This window comes from Xylocopa sonorina, chromosome 1 (genome assembly GCF_050948175.1).
Source record: "Xylocopa sonorina isolate GNS202 chromosome 1, iyXylSono1_principal, whole genome shotgun sequence".
Taxonomy (NCBI): Eukaryota; Metazoa; Arthropoda; class Insecta; order Hymenoptera; family Apidae; genus Xylocopa; species Xylocopa sonorina.
The window spans coordinates 3,769,597-3,795,019 of NC_135193.1; the positions used below are offsets into that span (position 1 = coordinate 3,769,597).

The window sequence follows — 25,423 nt, forward strand, 5'->3', positions numbered from 1 at the left end:
TAACGAAACGTTAAATTGCATTACGACCCATTCGCGTCAACTGTACTCGATAGGGGATATTTCATCCGTGTTACGAGCGCATCTATTACCAGTGTTAACGCGTTCAGTTCTCAGTTCTCTAGCCAACCTCGAATACATTAGCTCGCTTTCGCTGTTAATAATTCGCTAATCAAACATCGCTGTTCACCGTTTTTCTATTACTAGCTACTGCCCTGCTATTGTTCTCTATGCAAATATTCCCCGTTAATTTCGTAATTAGAGGAGGCAGAGATAAGGTTCTCGCTCCATTCTCCGCGAAATTACCGCCAGGTCGTGTTGGAAGAAAGCAAACTTTTTCTCTAAAACCTGTGACGATTTAATCGGTCCCTCTCGCACCGTTGCATTCGAGTGTTCGAAGGCGGTGAATCGAAATGCAGAGGCGGACGGTAAAATCTAAAACGTTCGCACGCGCAATCCGGATTACACCTGCATCGTCGCTATTACCCGAACAGTTACACTTTCTCCTCGACGTCTGCCAGAGCTGGCAGCAGCCGCGAGAGGAAAGAGCACGCGCACGTTGGTGAAATTATTGTTAAACGAGCCGCCGTTACTGTTGATTATTCAAAATGCATCCACTCTCTCCTCGTTCGTTGCGTTTAACGGCCACGGCGATCGGCCGTCCGAGCCGGATGAAAATACTCTTAGATAATGCACCGCGTGCATTTCCATAACACGAAACGATCCTGGATATACGTATATTACGAAAGCGGCCGTGTGCAGAAACGATCGGTCCAATTATCATTTATTAATCATTCCGCAACTGAACCGGAGCGAGTCGAGAACGGCTGATTTCCCACGTTCGGGTTCAACCGTTAGGAAACCCGATTCGTTTACTCCACCGCGATATCCAGAAAACATGTTGCTGATCAAAATTTGCCTTTCGTTGTTCCGTTGCGAGTGCATAATATCCCTTTTTCGATGTACACATTAACTGCGTGCTAACGTATTAGAAAATGGAACATTATCGACCGAAATTACGCGGAAATCTAAACTAATTTGCATTCGCATGCGATTCATTGCGTAAATTGTTTACGTTCGAAGAAACATTAGAAATACACCTGCCCGTGTTGCCTCGCAATGCTAATATCTGGTAATTTACGGCACGTGTTTCACCCGCTCGAATTTTTAACGCTAGCCACTGTTTCAAAAGGAGCACGCAGTAGGAAAATTTAGAAACGAGTACAGAAACAAGATGTTAAACCATCGGAGTAAATACGAGCTAATCTAATATCTCCTGTCGAGATACTGGCTATTCAGCAATTGATCCACGGTTATTAGTTCTATCTCGAGCGATAAAATGGCGAAATGGTCGAAAAGACTCGTAGCGCAATGACGCGCGTGAGGCCTTATGCATAATGCATCGACCGCTTTCTTTAATTCCTTGCAACTCAGATACCGATTCCAGCCTGTATTACATGTAATTATGAATCATTCCGTTTCGTGCGCGCGTGAGTTTCATAAACAGTGTAATACACCTAACCGTTTCTCGTATATAACATAAGACGGTAGTTCGAGAACATACAGCACGCTGAAAACGATGAATTCCACTTGTGTTTGAAAATTTCGTAACCGATCCAACCGCTTCGTACCTGTACGAAGTACAGAAAGTTACCTCTATCCTTAACAAACGGAATTATTTATTATCGATACGATTTTCTAGACGCAATACCACTGCGATCGATTTTCCCAGGGGTGCATGGATAATTAGGGAGCGATCGAAAGACTGGCTGTTTGACCGTGGCGACGCGCGTTGCAAACCGGTCGTGCACCAGGATTTCGAAACTGAGAAGAAAGCTCGGCTTAATCGAGATATCGAGGTCCCACCGCGGCCTTGCACGTTACACGATAAACGAGGTGACTGCCCGAGCCGGCTCTCGGACTTTCTTTTTAAAATCGCGATCCCGCCGCGCTGGAACCGCCACACAATGCCGGACCATCGACCGCCTCTTAAGTAATAGAAATGCGAATTTTTCGAAAGACGCAAACAGACGATATTAAAGTCGATTAATTAATTGCTTATCTTTCATCGGGATAGAAAGATGCGTTCGTTATAACCGTTGATCCGGATGGAGTTAATTGAATTTCGTAGACGCACGCGAGAGGCAACGCGTAAATTTTCTCCCCGAATAGGTATCGCTATTGTCTCGCTTGGCCAATTGTCCTCATTGGGCGCACGAGAGCCGAGGATCGGCACGGAGAAAGGATTTAATTATAACGGGCTTCTTTCCACGCGTAAAACCGCCTTGACGGCCGATGCAAAATAAACGTCGCGGATTACGCCGGCGATGAAAGTCGAGAGAAACGCGCTCGTATATACCTACCTGCCAAGCGGGAGACTATCTCGCGATGTTGCTTAATTAATCGCCTTTCGTGTCGTTAACGCAGAAACACTACTACAGGATTGCAGCTCTTTCTCCCCCCTTCTCTCCCTCTCTCTCTCTTTGGTAATTTCAGTGTGAAGTTTATTTTAAATTTGCGATTTCTTCGTCGATTGTCGGTACAATGGAGACATTGGACAGAGATTCTTCTTTTTTCTTGGCGAAGATATTTTCAGGCAAATTTCACAACTGAGAATTTGAACCCTTCGTAAACGCGTTCGTCCCGTGTATTCGTGCCCAGGGGTATATTTAGTCCGCAACCCCTAACGTCCACCTATTTCCGGAGAACGCAGCGTGCTCGCTAAAGATTACTCTGAATAATGCAAAGGATCGTAAATAGCGTAAATACGGGGCTGAGAATAACTGGATGTGCGCCCATCCGAGCATTTTCGAAATTCCGACAACAATCGACGAAACGATGAAAACTCTGCGAGTCGAATAAACATTGCGTAATTTGCGTAAGAATACCTCGATCGAACGCCTATCGAATAATTCGATCGTTTCAGAGCGGGACTTTAATAAGAATTCTATTTTACCTTACTACTCTCTGTCCTACCGCACTGCTCGCAATCTATTCGAGCGAAACGCACCCAAATTACCTCCACCTACCCTGAACTTCACCCAATTTCGAAGGGGGAAAACAAGCGCACGTGTCGCGGTCCAAGGCAATCACGTTCCCAAAGACGAAGAAGATCGCATTTAGAAATAGTTATTGCGCAGGCAACAGTGCCCACCAGCCATAAGCTTTATTACGCCGTCGCACAATAGAAATAAGTGTCGTATTTAGGGAATGGCGTGATACGTAGGGAAACTCGTGACAGATGTATTCCACGCCATTAATATCGCGGGGGAACCATCGATTTTCTTCGTCGTTTCACACTGGAAATATACCAAATATTTGTTCGACGCTCTCGAGTATACTCTTTTTTTATACATTAACATCAATTAACAAATACTAAACGTACGAATGAAAAATAAAACAAACGTTTATATCTAACGCGGATAACTAACTAGGTGCACCCTTAACCCTGTTGTGGACCCCGAAATTTGTCCCATTTCCAATTGAACGAACTGGCGCAACTGGTACGTAAAGGATCGAAAGACAGTAGGAGGGTTAAAGTTACATACAAGGTTGCAAGGATGCCAATAGTGGAGTAATTCCGCTCGTGCTGGTGAAAAGAATTGGTGGAAATGGTGGTGATTCGGCCTTTTTGGAGTTAATCAGGTTTCGGTTGAATCGCCGGCGATCCATTACTCGCGCGACTGGCATCGACCCAATCGATCGGCAGTTTTTATTTTTATCGGCGCCACACCGGTTCGCGCGGCGAGAAAAACGCCTCGGCTGCAGGGGAAACTGCAGCGGCGCGGCGAGCACGCGCGCTAGATATCGAGGCGATGCACGTCCCGCCGCCGCGTCCTTGAAATTCCAAATTCGCCTGCCATAACCGCTCGCCGCGATCATTATGCATATAAGCGATCTATGCAAATCGAACTGTCGAATCGCGCCGCTCGAAAAGAGGCGCGTTCGACGTGTACCGTGTGATTTATCGGCCGTGCATGCCTGCGTTTCTCATATCGAAATAGCGTTCGACATGTCCCTTAACCGTTTCGTGGCTCCACATCGATTAACCGTGTCTGTCTATCGTCGGTACGCTGTTCCCAACTTTCCTCTCTTTTCTACGTATCCATTAAACCATCACGCCACTCGCCGTGGTCTTAATGGTCTTCACGATCGGTAAAATACAGCATCGATTTATGAATCGACGCGAAGACAATTACTGGACGAGAATGAAACCGCTGTTACGTTGGAACGAAAATTTCCGTGTCGATATTGCACGAGGCAGCCACGAGGATTCGTTCAACCGACGAGGCCGGGTGAGAACAAACTTGCATAAAAAGTGAAGGTGACCGCCGGTGATTCATGGGGGCTGATGCCCTCGTTGTCTGGCATTCGGTTTATAGAGGACGGAGGTGGAGCAGGAGGTGGAGGGTCCTTGCAACTGGCTCGTCCAAGTGGCGCTCGCCGGGCACGGCTCGATCTAACTCTTTGTTTTCCCAAACGCGAGATCGCGATCGACTCATCGTACCTCCCAATACAATCCTGCCTAAACGAAACCTTCTTTTCTCTACTCGTCTAAAATATCGGACGCGCCGTAGAACAAAGCTTTCCTATGAAAACAATTCTTGAAAATCAAACGAATTCGCATATCGTTGCAAATATCGAAAAGATTCCATAGAAGATAAACAAGAAACGAAGAAGAATGGAATTCTTCTACTGGTAGAATGGAACGTAATCGAGGTGAAAAGTAAGAGGAAAAGTGAACGAAAAGAAAGAAGAATGCAGTGTTACGGATACGTCGAACGGAGCATGGCGGCAAACGAAGCGGTCGGCGTCGCTCCGCGACGCAATCTAATCGCGCGTACGGCAAACGCTGCGTGGTCTCTTCGGGGCCGAAAGATCTGACGCGGTGCACCTACCAGCGTGTGCCATGGTGGGAGACGACCAGAAGAGAGCACGGAGGGGAATGGTCGGTACTCTGACGCAGAACCGCCTGGCACTGTGTGTGCTGAGGGCCGGGCTTTGGTGGGGAGTGCACATAAACCGAGCACAAACCAGGCATAAACTTCCCCCGGCGGGTGGACCTGTGCTGTCTCCCCACCAAAAACCCTCCCGTCACTACCACGATCGAACCGTACCGACGGCAGACACGATCACGTACACACCGACACACGTGACCGCGTCAGCCTTCTCGCATCAAACTCGAAGCCAGACGACATTGGGGCCAAGACAGCAGTCGCGACTCTCACGCAGCGTGCACTCAGTTTGCAGCCCGACACCGTACCGAGCGGACGTGCGTTTCTGCGCGGGACTAATACACACCGTGTATTTCTATCTCGGCCAAAGTAATCGGACGATCAGTAAAGGGGCTGACGCAGACCCGTAACACGCAGCTACCCTCTGCTCACCTGCTCCGACAAACAGTTCAAGTTCATCGTGCGCACGAAGAGAATACGAGGGAAGACGGAGGCCTGGTGGTTTCGCGTCTTTCATTCAACATCTACGTTCGACTTTCTCTCGCGGAAAACGCAGCTCAGTGCTTTCGTTGATTTTCTTCCGACGTGTGCCCTTTCTTCCTCTGTTCCTTCCACCTTGTGGAGAAAGAAAGAATTACGTACATACAATCTCACGGAGAAACGGATACCGTTGTTTCTTCTATCCGTACTGTATCACTCTTTTGGTTGGTACTGTATCTTCATTTGGTGTGATTTAATATACGTATACAACGCCGCGATACCGTCTACTCTCGAGGGATTCGCCTGGATTTACCCAAGGAAGAGGGAGTACGGTTTCGATCGCGAGCCGCGATAATAAGCGTTACTATGACGGTGACTCTCGTTACGTTGGTTCGACGAACGGGATACTTTACGCTCAGCCAGTGACTATCTCCGTGTTTCGCGGATAAACTATATATACATACGGACGTTTGATAATCGACGAGTGCGGCGCACCGTCTGTCCTCATCAACCTCGACGAGGCAAAGTGGATCGCTGTTCCGTCGTTCAATCGTGGTCGACAGAATCTTTCAAAATTGGTGAGTATTCGAGCGAATTGAAATTTTACGCACGCTACGAACGTTTGTCCGTCCAACAGTCTTCGAGTCGAGAACGATTCTTCGAGCAAAGAACGCGGGTGCGCGCGGATCAATTTTGTCGCGATCGCGTACGCATTTTTTTCCTCGAGCGGTATGGAATATTCACGATCACGGAACGCACACGGAACGGCCTTGTAATAATTTTGTAGAGCAGAAAGTGTTATCTGCTGACAACTTGTCACGCGCTAGGACTTTGAACTAAAACTTGGGATATAAACTATCGCTGGTACGTGCTCCGATCGAATCGTATGCCAATTTTCGGTGCTGTGTATTCATTTTTAATAACGATGAATCGTCGTAATTCCTGCTAAATTCGAGTGAACTTTCAACGGGACGTAACAAGCGATATACTCTTCAAGACCGATCTTGAAACGATAAAGCGTACTGTTTTCTCGATAAAATCGATCGTTATCGATCCCGGCTGGCGATAGTCCCGAAACGACCCTGAATGCCCGGAGACTCTGACCTTCGTGAGCGATCCGTGTGACGCAACGTCTGGCTGCAATTCGCGAGCGCAATAAACCCGTGCATTCATTGTTTTCGTTAAGATCGCTTTCGCGTATCTTATCGCGTTATCTTATCGCGTACACTAAGAATCACGAATCGGCTCTTGTGTCTCGAACGTTGATCGTTTCAGTACGATTAAAGACAAATACATAAATATAATATGCTTGCGTTAATGAACAGGAGGGGAATGGAAAACGCGAAGAAGTAATTTTATTAAATGTCTGGATATCGTAGCGGGTGTTGAAGTGTTTTGATCGAACGGGCAACGAGCGGAGCGAGAAAAGGCTATGCTTACGAAAGTCTCGTGCAACGCGTGAGCAACGCGGCAGCGGTCGTTGCGTCACTCATGACGAAGCGAAGAGGACTCTGATCCTTATCTCTCTCCATCGTGGAGAACACAGCCGAAGGGTTAATCGTGGCTCGTTTCCCAAACGAATTTCCGATGAGATTCTTACGTATATACGTGGCCTTAGGACCGTAAACATTTCCACTACCTAACCGAACCGATCGAGCTCTAAAACGTGTATACGCGTGTACGTATACTTGAAATAATTTTCAGTATCTGTTCGAAACTCGGTAACCTATTGCTTGTTCTTGTGTTGCTGCAATTAAATATCTACAGATATAACACATAACCTAACGCAAGTATCACGTTACGTAGTAAGACGTAACAAAAAACGGATGATGATGTACGAGATTATAAAATTGGAGCAGAGTCGCTTATTTCGTCGTTCCCACGTGGGTCGTCTCACCTCGAAGACGACCAGTGGATGTCGATCGCGATCCTCCTTCGAAACGGGAACTTAACTCGACCAGTCCATCCCCCTCCCCCTCCCCCTCCCCCAATCGTCCGCGTTTTACGTTCTGTATATCCCCCCAACTACGATCGATCCCACTCTGCTCTCCTCTCGGCACCGCCACGTTTTCTCTATCGTGGCCCGAAGTGGGCCACGGCCTAATTTGCAGAACTCTCAACCTCGTCGTAGCGTAAAACGTGTGTGCAATAAGCGCCACGGACTTGGAACGAAGGGCACGCACGTGTATAACCCGAGATACGGTCTGGCTACTAGCTTCTGTTTGGTCGAACGCGAGCAATTTTGAAGGCGGTCACGGATACGGCTCCGGGGGTTGGCAATGGGAACGGAAAGAGCTGTGTTAAATAACGGAGTATCGTACGAGAGTGAAGTTTTTCAGTTTCTCGCGATTATCTCGCGCAGTATCTATATAAAGTAGTTGATATTACTCCGATATCAGATTTTAATTAAATGCCTTCGGCTTTGTCGTTTGTACAATACTGATGACTGTGCACCGTTATCAGTGAATATCGATAATGCAGGTTAGCGACGTTATCGCAATGGTATAGATAAACAGAGATTAACTTAAAATAGAAAAGTGTTTTTAGAGTGTTTAGAAAGCGTAATGAGAACAAAGTTGTAACGTTGTAACTTCTGTTCGATCGTAAATGTTTCTCTTGTGTACACACACGCGGTCGAGTGTGCGTACTCGTACCGCGCTCCGTTAAACTTGCTTGCTCGCGTTATCGATACCGTTACCAACTCTATCGATGATCGTCTTAATCCTAAAATCCGTTTATCAAGAATCACCTCGTAACGTGACGCAACCGAACGAATGGTGGGGGTGGTCTGTAACTATCCGTACGTGTATGCAAGTCGATCCCCGACGAATCGTTCGGATCGTTGCGCAATACGTGTCTACCGCGTGTTAAAAGGATACACGTACGTACGTATCGCGACGCGAAGTGAAATATATCGAACGATATCGGCGAGGTCAGTCCGGTGGACTTAGCGGATTCGCATTGTGCGGTGCTCGTTATATCGAGCGGTCGATCTAGATTGTTTGGTGTCACATCAATCCGGATTAGCGGTATCTATGGTTCGCGGAAATGCATGACGCGGTGGTATTATATTCGCGTGCAGGGAGGCGCGCGAACGCAGTATCACCGTGTGCATAGTCGAATGCGAGTCGCGCGTTTCGCGTCGTTCTATACCGAACTTCTAGGTGCTATATACACCCGATACGGATTCTTCGTTGTACGCGGAGAACACGATACACGTATATCTGCCGTCTGTATTCGCGAGTGCCGGCAGTCTCAGATATTGCGGACCGTGAATTGCGTCATCGGTCGTTCATCGATCAGACTACGTTCGAAGGGGATTTTCGTAACGTGCCTCGCGACAACTGCGCTCGGATTTTCTGCTCGATTTAACGGACAGGTAACGATAAAGAATTAAAGAATCGCATGTACATCGTATCGTACTAATATACTTATTTTCAAGAAACTTTTTGTTCTCCACTACGGTACGAAGTGCGTCCGATTCTATTTGTAGAACTCTCACCCCCTGTTCGCGTTCTAAACTTTACGTAACGTCACGGAGTGCGCATCGATACCGAAAAACGCGCTCGCGGGATTTTTAAACGAACCGGCAGGGGTGGGTACTCGTTAGTAGATCGGCGCGATCGTGCATTCTCGCGGTTTATCAATCATATTAGGAAATATCAGGCCCCGTTGTTTCCGATGACCTTTTCGCGTTTCTATTATGCAACGAAGGTGAATGGTCTAGCATAACACGGCGTGCACGTGTAGGAGTCACGTGGCGGGAGTGCAGCGGTAGAGAGAACGAACACTCGAGAACGGGAGAAAGAGAGAAAAAAAACTGCACGCTAGCCTAGAGCCGAGGAGCGCGCGAGCGAATTGCGCGAGCATTTCTATGCTATGCACCGCCGACCGGTTGCATCACGCACCGCGTGTTATTTCTTAAGCCGGTCCTGCATTGTTTATCACCCGATACGCCCACTCTCGGTCCGCTCTCCTATCCTTCCTGTCCTTCCCTCTGGAGACCCGTCGAAAATCGTCGCGCAGTCGGTTCGCATTGGCCTGCGAACGCGGTAGACGAAACGATGCACGTACGTGCGCGCAGAAACAACTATAGATATACGTGTACGCGTTCTTTTCCTCTTTTCTTACATAAGCGAGCTCGGTTATATGTAACAAGCTAAGCTTGCTGCAATCTCTCACGGTTATGCGTCGTTAATATGTTACGTATGCAAAACTATCATAAATGCGAGCTGTTTGTCGCAAGTGTAACACGAACGATTTGAAAAAAATTGGGAGTCGAGTAACTCGACTGTTACGAACGAGGGCCTAGCACGCTCTACTTTCCTTGTGAGCGTAACGAAAACGTTCAAATAAATAGAAATAATATAAACATGTAACCGAACGTCTGTTTGTCGCCGATATCTGCCCAACGTGTCTGTTACATAATCTTCGCGTACAGTAGGGAAACGTTATTCGCGAACACGTTACTCCGGCTCACGTGTCGACGTTCGAGGCTCACGTGGAGTGCGAGAAAATTCTGATAAGCGATAATTACGACGTATGACGCGGCCTAAATACTCTTTGTACTTTGACACTGCCCCCTCCCCCTCCCTCTGTTTTCCTCCACATGGATACCTTTATCGATTTTCCTTATTACGTTTGCCAGTGATAACAGAGAAAACTACATAACTTCGCGCGTGCTCGCAATGGAATTATCGCCTACCGAAAATAGTAGGAGCGTTGTCGTTCAAGGTTGACGAGAAGCATCGTCGAAAGTAACGAGCAACGAGGCGATGGTAATCGAGAATGAAATATAGGAAGTAAATAACGTGGCAATTGGGTGACTTCATCTACTCTCGGAGTGATTTTATGAATAAATCGGTCGATTCGTTACATAAGTTTGAGGCAACCTCTGCTCAGAGATAAATGAGCCGACTTATTGAATCGATCAACGTCTACGCTCTAACTTTCAGTTCGTTGCTCGTTTATCTGGTTGTATAATTTCTCGAACACCTCGTTACATCATCGCAGAAGCGAACCCTTAGCCGCCCGAGGATTTCAAGATCATGTCAACGATACACGTACGTGTATTTACGCGTGTTTTGCTCTTTCTTCCGTCTTTTTTTCTTTAACCAAACCGTGTCACATGTGTATACATTACCATGTAAACCATTCCATTTAACTGTATACTTATACGTGTAACGAACTGGACTGAAAATCGAACAGGATGCGTGAAGCGGTAGCGTATCGGGGCGTGAATAACAGAGAAGTACGTAAAGCAGAAGAGGAACACGGGAAGGGAGGAAGAGGCGAAGGAACGAGTAGGGAACAAATTTCTGTCGACGCGTGTTGCGCCTTCGTCTCTCTCTCTCTCTCTCTTTCTCCCTTTTCTCAGTTTCGGTTTTTCGAGTTCGCAGTCGCGTTATCACGGACCGATTGCATAATGAGCGGGAAACGAAATCGGAGACCGGTTCGAAATGCCTTTGTCGGTCCGATAACGGTATCAGCGAGTCCGGACTGTTACGTGAGCGCTGACCGCAATCGTAACACGCACGGCCAAGCGGTATCGAGTGGCTGGCATTGTGCACGTGCCTTTATGTACTGTACTTAAAGTTCGACGTACTCGAGAACTATTTCAGGCCCGCAAGCGCGTTTCTATCCCCGCATTTTTGGAACGCCCGCTCGCGTTCTCTCCCTCTCTCCTTCTGTATCGTCTTCCGGCGGCGTTTCTCGTTTAAATACCGCCGTTCCCTCCACGGGGGCTTTTAATCGCTAAAAATGTCTGACGGGAAAAATTCTTCCAACCTTCACCGATACCGTGCCGCAGTCACGTCCTTTTTATCGAATGCACACGCATCGCAGGCATGTTAATCGTTTCACGAGTATCTTGAAACTACCACCGAGTATTTACTCTTATCTACGGCTCCTAGAATCCTCGAAAACCATCGGCTCCTCGGCGTAACTTGCTCGAGCAAATTCCCGATCGATCGACAAGTCGCGATTCAATGAACTCGTATATGAGAATGTTACGTAAGTGCAACATAACACGGATCACGGAACGCGTCTACAAACAACATATAAACCGACCGGTAAATATCTACGCTTGTTCGAAGAGATCCCTCGCGTGGTAGAATAGAAACGGGTCGGAGTTACGGGGGCCGTTCGAGATACTCGACGCGATCGACACGTCGCGTTGAACACGAGGAATTTGGTAACTCGCGTGTCCAGTTACAACGTGTAATGGGACGGATAACGGTCGTGTCCTTAAGACGCTGATAAGCGAGTGGGGCCGGCGAGAAAAAGTCAACCGGATAGAGAAAGAACGAAAGACTGTGGGAAAGGGAAGAGGAGTGGTACGTGCGGACGATTGGAGGAGATCGTGCCGTAGCCAATGGCATACGGTGCATTATGTGCACCGGTGGCTGCGCTACGAAGGAACAGCGTGCTTTTGTCGTTACATAACCGTGCGTCACGCGGCTGAGTTGATACAATTTGGAGCGGGTAGAAGAAAACGACGGTCACGCGGAGACGCGTGCGTGCCTTCGAGTTCGCCAACGCCCGATAACGCGGTTAACCCTTTTTGCCCTTAACCTCTCTTCTTTCTCTCTCTCCCTCTCTTTCGCGCTACTTCGTTTTATCTTTCAATTATTCGCCTCGAATTGATTGCAATACCCAGGGAAATTGGACGTTAAAAAGCTTAAGAATATACTTTTTCACAGACCAATGTGACTAACTACTTTTTTTGAATTTGAGGTGCTTAAGTTTCTAACATTCATAGTATTATCAATGTAACCGTTACTGATACTGACCTTGACATATTTATCGTTTTTATGGGAAAAGAAGTTTATTGCAACACAGCAGTTACGATATTTTTCATGCCTAATGATTATTCAGATATTACGTTAGCGTCGATAAGGTTCGTTAGTGTTCATGAAACAGCCTCTACGTGGCAACTTATCGTGAATCACTAGTCTGTTTGTACAGTCGTAGATTCTGTCACTATCAGTCATCAACACAGCCAGATGTTGAATTAATACGCGAACGATTCGCGGTTTCCCGCTAGATACAACGCATTCGACGGGAAGTACACCCGATGGGAAGGCGCGAACGCAAAATATCGTGCGAATAAATTTCTGCAAAGCGTTCTCCCTGTCAAGCTACCACCGTCAGAAGAAAAACTAAACGATGCCCCTAGTTAACGCGTCAGGTCAACGGATCGTCCCTCTTTCACGCGAGATTTACAATTCGACCGTACATAAAGATCGATCAGCGAAACGAATTACACCAGCGCCCATAAATTCGCGCCATTACCAATCCGATTGCGCTTGGACTTATCTCTCCTCGAAAATAATCTTCTACACATACGTAACCAATGAATAATAAACGGAGAATAAAAACAATGACCACGACAGGCTTGCGCCATAGTACGAAAACAAATCCGAGTCAAAAAGTATTAGAAAAATAATTGGGAAAAAACGACGTGTCGAAGTAACAATAAAGGAAACGTTTCGGGGAATAGTAAAGGGGAACCAATTTCCATATGGTCTGACGTTTCCAGGAAAAATAACCATCAGCAGACGCGTACGAGCATTATACTAGTATCTGGTCGGAAACCAGACCGATGCCGTTGGCCACGTGCACCGTGCGCAATCATTGCGCAACTCCAGTGACGGTACCACTACACGTGTACCAGTGACAATGAAACCCGTGTCTCCATGACACTCGTAATCTTTTCTCCACTTCGAAGGAATTAGTCAGCTTCTCGTGATGGCGACTGTGCCACGTAACCGTGCCTCCTCGTCCTGAGCGTAGAGGAGAGACAGGGTAGATAATTTGCCTCTGCATCGCTCGTGAGAATTCCGTATCGAAAACGACTGGAACGTGTCTGCCAAGATTCGTTTTCGTGTCCATAAAAACGTAGAAGCGACTATATAATTCATAAGCGTCACACAAGCTTATTGCTTCGATCGTCCGTTTTCTTCCCACGATTCACACGTTATCTATACGTGAATTTATACCACTTGTATGCAATTCTATTATATTTACGTCATCGGCAGCACAGTTAACGCAACTCGGTAATCTTCGACGACTCGCGGAATAAGACACGCCATCTTGGATGCCTGGTTCGCGCGTCGATTAATCATTGATTACTATATAATGTTAGTTTCTCCGTGATATTAATAATGCTTTACGTTACGCGGTAATATAATATTCATATTCCTTAAGCAAAATATATCTTGCTTACCGTATTCCCCGTGTTCCAGGAAAATTTGTAAAACGAGTGAAAAAACAGGAAATTATATAACTGCGCTGCAGAATCATTCATCGCAACCGTACGAGTAAGTCATCGCGCGTTATTAATAGCCCCGCGGGAACTAACGCGGTTTGCATTTATGGATTTTTTTTATCGATTCGAATTCGCCTACAGCGATAATGGCTCCTACGATCTTGAGGAATCCATAATATTAATTCAACTTCCTACTAGTAAACGTTCGGTGGTGTTAAAGCTGCGCGCAATCGTTCAGCAGTGACAGTTCCTATGCATACGTGTTCGTGTGTACATGCATATGTGTTGTCATTCGCATTGCATCACAAGTTACTACTGGGCTAGTGTCACGTTGCGTAACCGGGCGACACGAGTCGGCCGATGCACGTGACCCACGCAGATCGATCTAATTGCGTATCATAATTCAAGAACCAAGACGCGCGAATTCGCTGCGTGTTATTTTTCACCACCGCCGGTACACGGACGAACAACGCGTGTCCACGATGCTCTTAAGCGGAAGGTGAAACGTGATTTCCGCGACGCGCGCAACACGTGTGCATCGCCTGCATCATCGCGCTTGCGCCGCGCCGTTGCAATTACGCGCGCGCAAAACGACCAATGAATTACCAATCGAGATCGTTGGGTAGGTAGATAACCTTTGTCACGATCGATAAAAGGTTGATCCGTAGCTAACGATCGATCGCATCACGGAAATACTTAACGATTAAGAGTGAAATTAAATTTTGTTTACGCGCCTTTTGTCTATTGCATCATCTGATTTCAAAAACAGATATCACTTCGATGTATACGAGAATGAAGACATGCTATACGCGTTGACATCGTTTAGTTGTTTACGAGCATCGCTGTAATATTATTATTCCGTGGAAGCGTGAGTGTGCGAGAAATGTGGACTTGAGAGATGTGGGGGTACGGCGTGGCGTTTAACGCGACTCACCCGCTCGTCGGATCAATTCCAACGCTTGCCCAATACTACGTAATTATTTCGTGTGTGCGTGACGCGCGCCAAGGGTTCGCTATTATTATCTCCATGGAGAAATATTGACCCCGAACATAGAACGAGAGCCACGCACACAGCGTTACCGACCATCGATATGATCTTCGCGTTACAGGCCGATTTGCGCAACGGAATACGAGTTTCACCACGTTCTCGCGTTTGTAATTGCCGTTTTTCCGTCATAACGCTCGAATATTGCCATTTTTATCGACCGTTCGAGGAACTGTGTACAATCGTTGACGTTGCAAAATTACCCCGATAATTTCACGTTTATAACATCGGTACTCACGTCTAGTGTTTTCCAACAAATCGTTCGCCAGCCTTTACGAGGGGCTATAAAGTTTTAGAACCGCCAGTATTGCGCGTGCGAACGCGTTAGTTAGCCCTGACAAATTTTCTAGTTCCTCGAGAAAGGGGCGACAACCTCGTCCATCGCGGTACGTTCCTGGTATATGCACGCACGTGCGTAAAAATACGCTTGTATTTCTATACGCACGAGCGCGACACGCGTACTAGCTCCGGGGCTCCCGTTAACGCACGTTAATATACGCGCAAAGAAACGTGTAATGACTAAATATGACTCACCGGGAGGGCGTCATATATTCAAGCTAAGTGATTTGGTTTCTCGAAGAAACAGAGTCGAGGAAAAATGAGCAGACCTAGTTACCTGTGATTGTTGATGGTGATCGAGTGGACCAATAATTTCCTTCCTTCCTGTAACAAACAAAAATTATATTAGAGCGCATTCCAATTGTTCTAATAAAATACACTCTATCAGTCGCATTACAAAATTATAAAAATATGTCAGGTGGGAGTACGTGTGGGCACGATTTCGAAACAGCAACGTGTGATGTGGATTCACGTTAAATAGCGGGAAAATTCGGTGATTCAATAGAAACTATTCGTAATTGTTTCGTGAAATTATGTATATACACTATGCTAGAGCTACGCGTAGGATAGCGTCCATTGTGTCTATGTGCATTTCGTCACGGTAGAAATTTTATGTGGGCGATGTTTTCTGCTCTAACAAAAATCATCGGATCGATACAACTAGCCGCGACGATATGAGTCACGCAAGCCGTGTATACGTAACTTTGCGAGTGAAATTCCAGGTGATTGCTCAATTTCGAGCGGGTTTCATGTCTCGGCTTGTACAACTCGTAGCGTTGTAAACGGAGTTAAAAAATCACTTGCTGTACTCGACACTCTACAATTTATAAATACCCTTTACCTTTCTATTTACTCCTGTAACAGGATTCCTACGCGGCTATCCTTTAAAATCTTTTCACTGCCCTCTAGCAGGGAACATTGAAAGATTGATTTCAAGTGCATCGCTCAAAAGATTATACATAACCACGTACGTTTTCTGTTTTATGAAACGTCGATAAATTAGTCGTGCTTCCTAGAAGAATCGAGTGGTACAGTTTCCAACTAACCGTGACGCAGCCTGCACAGAGATAATTTGAGATACAAGATATACAATCGATAAATGGAAGAATGCACGGTAGTCTCGCGGCAGATTGAAGAACTACGAGGTCATAGAGTACGTGATTAGGAGAAATCCACGTTCTCGCTTGCACATACATATATTTATCGAGATACCAAGGGGCTTCCTTGAAACAAACGCTTGACATTCACTTCGAAAGAGCGTGTGTAACACGTGGATGAACAAAAGGCATGCGTATACAATGCAACAAGACCCTTATGTAACTTTGCGACCGCGTAGTTAATTTACGAGCTTGTCGTTTCGGCTTCCCTTTTTCTTCTGCAAGCTAGCGTTCAACAAGTTCAATAGCCTAACTCTCGCGAGTCGCGAATTTTACAAATAATAATCGCCCAAGGATTCTCGAGACAACGCACAGAATTTGGGAAAGTACTATGATACGTACCTAAGCATTTCTAACCATCTTTGATAGAGGACGGTATCCGAGGAAATGTAATCCAATTTATTCCTTTGTCAGGCACTAAACACATACACTGCCAACTAAATTTCACTCGCGAAACGTTTATTTTCGAATTTTTCGTCGGACAAATACTACTCGCTTGTAACCGTTAAGAATTTCGCCGGGAAGATTGACACGACACCCTTTCGAAGCTTGCGATAGCGTACTTGCAATATTTAAATTTGATTGGTTCCTACCTTAGATGACAATATGGCGCCAAGATTCAAATCACTTATTCGGTTCAAGTGCAAATTATCTTGTTATTCCCAATTACAAGTATTGAAATATAAAGTATGTTCAACGAGGAAAATAGAATTTAACTTTATTTTGAATGCTATGGATACGTGTTTTCATAAGAATAATAGTTTTTCGAAGAAAACGTGTTTACCGTTCCCATTTAATCAACTGCATATACAAGTATTTGGTTTCGAATCCCGATCGTCACTTTTGTATTATAAATGCCGAAGGTTGAATAAATAAGTCGACAAACGGTCGATAACGTTGTTGCAGCACGTGGAACGTTTTGCACGGACGCACGTGCTTTCTTACATAACTATAACTCGGATTAATGCTTACGCGTTTCCCAACGATACACATGATACAAAAGCGTCCAACCATTTTAACAAGCGAACGCAAAAACAAATTATCTCTAATTACTCGTACGTGTACATTGTTTTACCAATAGGTAGATGCAGGATTGATAATTGAATTAACTCGATTATTACTGATAGATCGTGAATTATCGCAAAGCTTTTTTATCTAAGAACCGATTACATCAGTTACTAAATCAGCCGTTATCGTTTCCGACGTTTATCGCGCCCAATTAACACGTTACGAGAATCTGTCGCCGCGTAATATTTGAGCACATGATGACCGATTTGCGGAAACGATCGCACAACCACTTATATAATCGTTCCGCGTGCCCGGACCGGAGTTTATGAGTACATCATTTTTGTATCACCAACATTTTAATAGCGTAACCGACTTCGCGTACTTTGTCTTTCGTAACAATGGCAGCACTAGCCGTTTATCTCGCACCACTGAAATAAATATAACTGTCAATTTATAAGTATTATTTAAAAAACTATTAAAAATACTGTCTTATCAAGAATATTTGTCTTTAAATTAAAAAAGAATAACAATAATAAATATATATCGTAACGATAAACGAAATGCAATAATTACTATTCCGTGTTCAAAATGACTGCTCATTTGACTGAATTTGCATAACCACCGCGTATGGCTAGCCAATTTCAAATATTTGAAAGTAAAACATTAATGAACGTTTTACTTAAACTATACGATACTAATATCAGAAACGAGTAGGAAATTTCGACTGGCAACGTTCGTCCCCAGAGTTCGCTGACATCTACGACCTTGGAGAGCCCGACCTTACCCAAGGCTATTTTGCGACTTCTCTTCGGCGTTGCCCGGACCGGTATTGTTGGCAGTGCGAGCACGTCTTTCGATCTCTCGGAATTCTTCACCTTTGGCCGGAACCGTGCCGCTCTCGTGCATGTAACGGTCACGAAAACCTTACGAGAAGCCCTTCCTCCGATTCCGAAGCATAATCTTCTCCGTCGTCACACCGACGCGTGTTTGCGAAAAACGATCGTCCTCGAGGGCCCAAAATATGCACGTATCTACAGCACGCAGCTGGCATCGGGAATCGTTGTATAAACGATTTGACGCGCTTACCGTGCAAACACGGCGTTAAGGCAATGATCTTCGATTCACGCTGTGCGAATACAAATGGACTCCTGATGTATACAGAGCGTGCACCTTGAACGTACACTTAACGGCGCGTGACTATGCTACTTGGCAACCGTTCTCGCTTTCCTCTATGTTTTTTTTCTCTAATATTTGCTCTATTAGATAAGAAGTTAGTTCCTTTAGAGATAGCGCTCAAAGAGATTCGTATTGAACCAATCATTCAACTTAGCAGTACAAAGTATATAATATCGTTGAGATATTTTACATTCGTCTAACAAGCACCGGGGATGGCCTAAGAATAAGTCGCATTTCTTGTCTACCCGTTTCCAAGTCCTGTGATTGGCAGGTGATTAGCTGGCAGGTGAATGAACAATCGTCCTAGGAAATTGCAATTATTATCAAAGAGAGGTTTGACATTGTATCAGTTACAACGATCGGTTTTCATAAGTGCGCGTCATCAGATTAGTCAAGATGCTTTGATTACAGTTCTCTAACGTGGGCCCTGTTATAGCTATTACGCGGTGTATCATGCGGAAGGAATGATCGCATTGAATCACGCCGCGGATCGCGGTCGATCGAAATTGGACTTCCTCTGGTTCGAGTCCAGAAAGACAGATATGGATCGTAATATGAAACACCGTGTGTAATCGACGGCCACGGCATAAAAACGCTAGTCCAGGAGGTCAACTATCGGTATAAATCCCTCAAGATTGTTTTCCTTCTTCCTGATTCCGTATCACGCGACCTTCTTTTGTAATGGTCCGTCACTCGACTGTTGCGTGATTCTACCGCACAAGGACTACATTTTGTACGTGCCTAAGATCACAAATGCGTTTACTAGACCATGGGTTTGCGTCACTTTGGATTAATAAATACCCTATTAAAAAACTAGAAGGACCTTGCGTCTAGAATGGGCAGAGATTGCGTTCGAACGACGCAGTTGCAACATATTTGTCGCTTTTGGCAGCTATGATCGATTCCCTATTTACAAATAATAATAAAAAGTGCATAAAAAGTGCAGAATCATCGCAAACAAACGATTATTAAATGTAAATATACCTTCACCCCGTTCTATTCGTGTCGTACGTGACTAGGCTGATATGTCACCGAGCTGTGCTCCTTGCTCGTCATCGTAATTGTTTGGCACGCAGCTCTACTTTCGTCACCGCCGTTAATAAACACGTCCCGTGTGTTGACTCGAGAATCGTTCTCCTTGCAATCTAACGTTTCAACTACCAAGATAATAAGCGATTTTATTAACTCTCTCGGATCAGTTCGCACCCTCTTCGGACTAAATTATATTTGTATATTGTCTACTACTATCTTTACCGTTATTTCCATTCGTCGAAGCTAATTGTCTCTTTTCTCTTCATAGATGTACTAAGAAGACAAATTATGGTGGCAGAAATTGTCGCCCGTCAGAGTGGATCGCCTATAAATGGTGAGACCGCCTGTCTGAATAGCAACATGCCAGCTACCCATTCAATGGCGCACGCTGGTCACGGTGGCCACGGTGCACACGATGCCCATGGACCCTTGCCACCGTTGACGCATCCAGCGCACCACGGTGCCCCGCTGACTATCCAGCAGCAACAGCACCAACATCAACCCCAGCACCAGCCGCCCCCGCAACAGCAGCAACCGCCGCAACACCATCACCATCATCAGCAGCAGCAGCAACAGACGCAGCAGCAGCAACAACAGCAGCAGTCGCATCATCACCACGACGCCCAACAGGTGACACACCCAGAAAATTTCCCCCCGAACTTCGACATCAGAAAAGAGCTATTTTCTCAGCGCAAGCAAAGAGAGTTCATCCCGGACAACAAGAAGGATGACAGCTACTGGGACCGCAGGAGACGCAACAACGAGGCAGCCAAGCGGTCCCGCGAAAAGAGGCGTTTCAACGACATGGTGCTCGAGCAGCGAGTGATGGAGCTCAGCAAGGAGAACCACATCCTGAAGGCTCAGCTCGAGGCAATACGAGACAAGTTTGGTATATGTGGCGAGTCCGTGATCAGCACTGAACATGTTCTCGCTGCGTTACCCGCTGAACCGATCAGCGTTAAAAGGGCGAAACTACCAGCCTCGGCGACCCTTCTCTACGCAACCAGGACGCCAAGCCCTGTGCACACATCCGTGATCCATCAGCCGGTCAGTGGTGCACGATCGCCAAGGTCGCCGGCGCAGCTTTACGTACCGGAAACAACCTCGTATCCTGAAACGGAAAGCTTTCAATATCCCTATCCTCATCCAGCGATGCACCTCGACACAACGAGTGCGCTAAACCTGTCCCGCGGTCGACGTGCTCAATCACCGTTCGAACTGTCATCCGGAAGCGGAGACGAGGGTCCACAGTTGGTCGTAAACTTACAGAATTCAGCAGCCAACAACAGTCTGCCTCATAAGCTGAGGCACAAGTCGCGTATCGGCGATAAGGATGCAGCCAGCGCGTTACTCGCCCTTCAGGGTATCAAGCAGGAACCAGGTCCGAGGGCGTCACCGCCGTGGGACAACGAGGGTTCCAGCGACGAGCGTGACTCCGGTATTTCCTTAGGCGCCGAGTGGACCGGACCAAGCGTCTCCACCGTTCCTGAAAGCGAGAGGGAGGTGAAATCAAGGCTAGACCGTCTCGCCTCCGAGGTCGCGTCCCTTCAATCGATGCTGCGCGGGAAACCAGCCGACAGCAGTTTGGTCACCGGGCACTCGTTGACGGCGAATGTCGCCGTCAGCGGGCCGTGAAAGGGACAAAGCAGGTCGTCTCCTCTTCGTGGCTCTTTCGGAGCGACCGCGCGAACTATTGAACCTCCTTTGCAATCCTCGTGTCGTATCGAGCACGAGAGAAACAAGAAACTGAAAGACTTTCCACGATCGCTAATCAAAGGCACGAACGTTCCAACAAGTGTGATGATGATTATTAGTTGGTAGCAGGGAGTAGTAGTCACGCGATGCCCACTTGGTTTCGGTCTTGCGTCTGAAACGATAACGGAAGGGAAATGAGTGTACATTTTTAGAGCGGCTACTATACACCAACTTTACAGTATTGCGAAACAAATCATGTACGGTTTTCTTATCAGTCAGGTAACGGTTAGAAATCGGCTAGACGAGACGTGTAAAAAGATTGACATAAGTTTGGCCGGAAGGAGGGGAATACTATTGTGTGAAGATCGGTCGAGTCGACAGTCGGGTGCGTTTTCATTTTCTTTCTTGTTTCTCGGGGGTTGCCCTGTTTTTACCAACAAGGGGGCACCCCTTCACTGACCACGGTATCGTAACGTTCAGTTAGATGATAAAGAAAATGCGACATCCTAGGGTATAAGTAATTTATGCTGTAAGACTTTCTTAGACTACTTTCGTTCAATTATTGTTATCATTATCGTCACTAGCGAGTTCATTTTGTTGATTCGAAAAGTCATGCAGCGGCCAATCGTGTCGAGCGTTCAACTGGCTACTGTACGCTAAATTCGTGCAACGATCCGAATAACTTGAAGACTCGATATTCAACTCGTATCGTTTCTATTGGACAGAGAAACGACCTCGTTAATTCGAACATCTTCGGACGATTCGTTTTTATTTATCCACGTCGAACAAAAATTCGCGTCGACGTAAAATTAAGAGAATAAAGGAAGAAAGAATAAATGACTTCGAAGATTTTCCGATTAACAAGTCTTAAGTTTTTCTACGCGAAAATACGAATTTACTTTCCAATTGATAATTGGTCGCGCAACCGGCTATCTCACTACCGCCAGCTACCCTTAATCGAGTTAATCACCTTCACATCGTTATCAAACCAAGCAATAACACTCTTCTATTATCTCATTCACGGATCTCTTCTATTAAAAAACAAAAAAAAATGAAAAAAAAACAAAATAAAAAATCGCTCATCGAGTTCGCGTTGATCGATGTTCTCGTGGTGCAACCATAGCTAGAGGCAAGGGGAAATTTCTCGGAGAGTAGCTAAGTGTTTATTGGTGTTCCCAGCGCGTGGCTTCGATTCCGGTTTATTTGCTCCTCTGACGATTCTTCTGTCGTCTTCGTTCAAGTCGCGCGCAAACACGCTATACGATGTCTTCTCCTTGAAATTCAACCTTGTGGATTAATCCACAAATAACGTGGATTCTCACCCTGTGAAAGTCAATTGCGCCTCTAGGCATCGATAGTTTTCTCAAAATCTTCTTCAACTATCGACTAACGTTCTCTTCTCTTTCTTTTTGCATCTTCACTGGACCATCTCTTATCTTCCATTTCCTTCGTTCTTTTTTTTATACTTTTGCTATTAGTGATTAATGTGATCACATCTGTACATATGCACGTATAAGCGAGTAAGGATGCGTGTGTACATTTCGGGTTCGTACTCTGTTCGTTGGTGCTTCGGGTGGTCGTCGAGAAGATTGATTAGACGAACGACCGGGTCAAGCGGAAGAAGACGAAGCGCCAAGACATTCTTTCGAGAGTTGCTCCTTCGTCTTTTCTCTTCTGTCTGACAGTCGGAACGAATGGTGAACCGCGAGATTTGTCGGGTACGGGAAATCAGGCGGTGTCCAAAGTATTAAGCGAGCCTATAGATGTTACGTACAATATACATAGTGCACATATGCCAGGAATATCCATATATACATATACGTATAGTAGACGTATACATATGATATATATATATATATTTTTTTCCAAATTAACGTATTTTTCGATATCGTGAGGGTATAAGACGAACGGTCTTCGTGCGTGCACGTGCGTGTGTACGTGAGTGTGCTTGTGCAACATTTTTGTGTCATACATGGGCCACCCGGAAGTCAGACTGGTCCACTTTGGTATTCTGTAAATTTCCCGAGCGTACAGCGATTACCGCTTAACATTTTATGGGATTTCTAAAAGATTAACTTCGAAGGAGTCGATCGATCTGACTTCTGTGTGGCACGTATAAAGAAAGGGCATATGCAATCCTTTGTTCGATCGATTACCGCACCGCAGAAATCGAATCTACCAGAAACTAGAAGCTAGTAAGAGAGCGCCGCCAAACGAAGAAGTTCTTCTTTTCGAAATTTCTGATAAACACTGGAAGCGTCTATCGAACGCATCGCGGTTCGATTCGAAGAACGACGAAATACCAAAGCGACGAATCGTCTCAAACAATCGTGAACAATTCGTTGTAATAATGTTTCTGTTGATATTTATTAAGAGTAAGAAAAGAAGAGATTGTTTGAATCGTTTGATCGGTGCGTTCGTGACGCTTGCGGTACGTCAGCGTGATAAACCATTAAACTTTAATCTAAAGCCACTATACTTCTAAAGTATATCTTTATTTATTATCGTTAATCGTCTGTACGGAACCATGTGAAATAGCGTTTCCGGTCGGAAGATGGTGAACCTAAGGAGCGTAATGGACGTTTTTTTCTTCTTATTCCTTTCTGGAAAATGCTATTTTTATGGGATTTTGCCTATGTCACGGGAAACAACTGCGCCAACGATGAATAATCGAGATGAGTAAACGATTTAGTTTATTATTTGGCTATTTAGACGCTGTGATCGCGTCGTTATTTTCAGTGTCGTTTAGAGTGTTAAAAGAATCGTCAATGGACTGGACTGGAGGCTCAAAATTCTATTCGAACACATATCTCTGAGCGCGTCAGACTTGTTGCAGATCTGCGGCGTTTTACGTGTTTCTTAAGGCTTTTAAGACACATCACAAGACTGTACCAATCGTGATCGGCGTTATTCGTGGAAAGATCTCGTATCTGTGTTTATTCCTTCCCTATACACCCTTCTTCCTCGCCCTTCTTTTCACTCGTTTGTATTTTTTATGTTACCTTCCTCGCGTGAATTTTCTATATTTTATACGACATGTTTGTATTATTATTGTTGGTAATATTCTGCGAACGACCGCCGTCAACGATGCTCGATTAATTAGTTTTTCTTTTTTTACTGCCGCCGCTCAAACGTTTCACAGTTTTGCTCAGAGCGAAAGGGAGTTATTACGAAGATCACACGTCGAATAGTGAGACGAGTCATGCGCGATTTAATGTTTCCTTTTCTTCTCTCTCTCGACTGTCGAGGAGAGAAGCCTTTGTTAAGTTCCGGTTTAAATATCATATCCATGCTCGGTTAAAAATTGCTAACATTTTCTGCTAACGTCGCTCCTTGAATAATACTTTTTTCTATTCTCTTTCTTAAATAATTATGTAACGCACTTTGTCCGCACGACTCGATTATCACGATTTCAACCATTTTGCAGTTGATTTACTGTAACATACCATGAGTGCCTATAATAACGAAGCTGAACGTACATAGTAGAGGTTGCAGATTTTTTATCAGCCTGAAATTAACAGCACGCGTTTATCGAAAGAATAAAACAGGGAGAGGGGGGGTGGGGAGAAAGAAGATGGTGTTTTGCGAGAACGAGAGAAGGACCCGTATACTTTGTAAATAATAAATTGCGTTAGCTCGTGATCAGTCCTGTTCGTGATCACCAGAGAGGCTGCCACGCGAATCGTGCGCACGTGGTGATTGTCGCTGGTTCTTACTCGCAAATTCCAAATAATCTTTTTATCTCACGGTTACTTGCCCATAAGGAAACGTTACCTTCGACTACGGCGACCATGAATCGATATTTGTATATAAACTGCACCTTTCTTTCTTCTTACGTTTTCTTTTGTTTCTTTTGCCAAAAAGCACGATACTCGTGCCGTTGAGAACTATGGCGTATCGATATCATAGGCGTTCTAACGAGCATCGGCCGGAGAAGGAACTCTTTAACTGATAACACATCTCTGTGACACCACACGTGTCTCCTCTTTGTATACTTGTACCACTGAAATAGCTTCTTTGAGGACGTTTCGAATATACAGTTCCTAATACAGTATGGTAAAGCGACTTAGAGACTCGGTCGGCCGTTGTCCACACGATAAACATGATTCCAAGACGAGTTTTGATCCTCCTTTCTCCGGCTGTACGGAGATATAAGTATTTAGATCTAAGGGACATATCCACAGCGTGTAGTGTACTTGTATATGAATATCGAAATAAATATTTTCAATGTTTTTGACAATATTCAATACCGTTCTGTTTTTTCCTTTTC

The 25,423-nt window shown here is 45.4% G+C and overlaps 1 protein-coding gene across 4 annotated transcripts; it reads left to right on the forward strand.

Annotated features, from left to right (window-relative positions):
- The first annotated feature begins 5,626 nt into the window (after positions 1-5,626).
- Positions 5,627-25,395, forward strand: LOC143427990 (uncharacterized). Of its 4 annotated transcripts, none has more exons than XR_013102382.1 (3): positions 5,627-6,010; positions 19,727-21,789; positions 21,843-25,395. XR_013102382.1 is itself a non-coding variant. In XM_076902561.1 (3 exons), the coding sequence occupies exons 2-3, from the start codon at positions 19,747-19,749 to the stop codon at positions 21,091-21,093; spliced, it is 1,287 nt and encodes a 428-aa protein (XP_076758676.1). In that variant the 5' UTR covers positions 5,627-6,010; positions 19,727-19,746; the 3' UTR covers positions 21,094-25,395. The 4 variants fall into 4 exon arrangements, 3 of the variants coding, with proteins under 3 accessions (XP_076758676.1, XP_076758655.1, XP_076758663.1); XM_076902561.1 differs by having other exon boundaries at positions 19,727-20,088; positions 20,149-25,395; XM_076902540.1 differs by having other exon boundaries at positions 19,727-25,395.
- Positions 25,396-25,423: the final 28 nt, after the last annotated feature.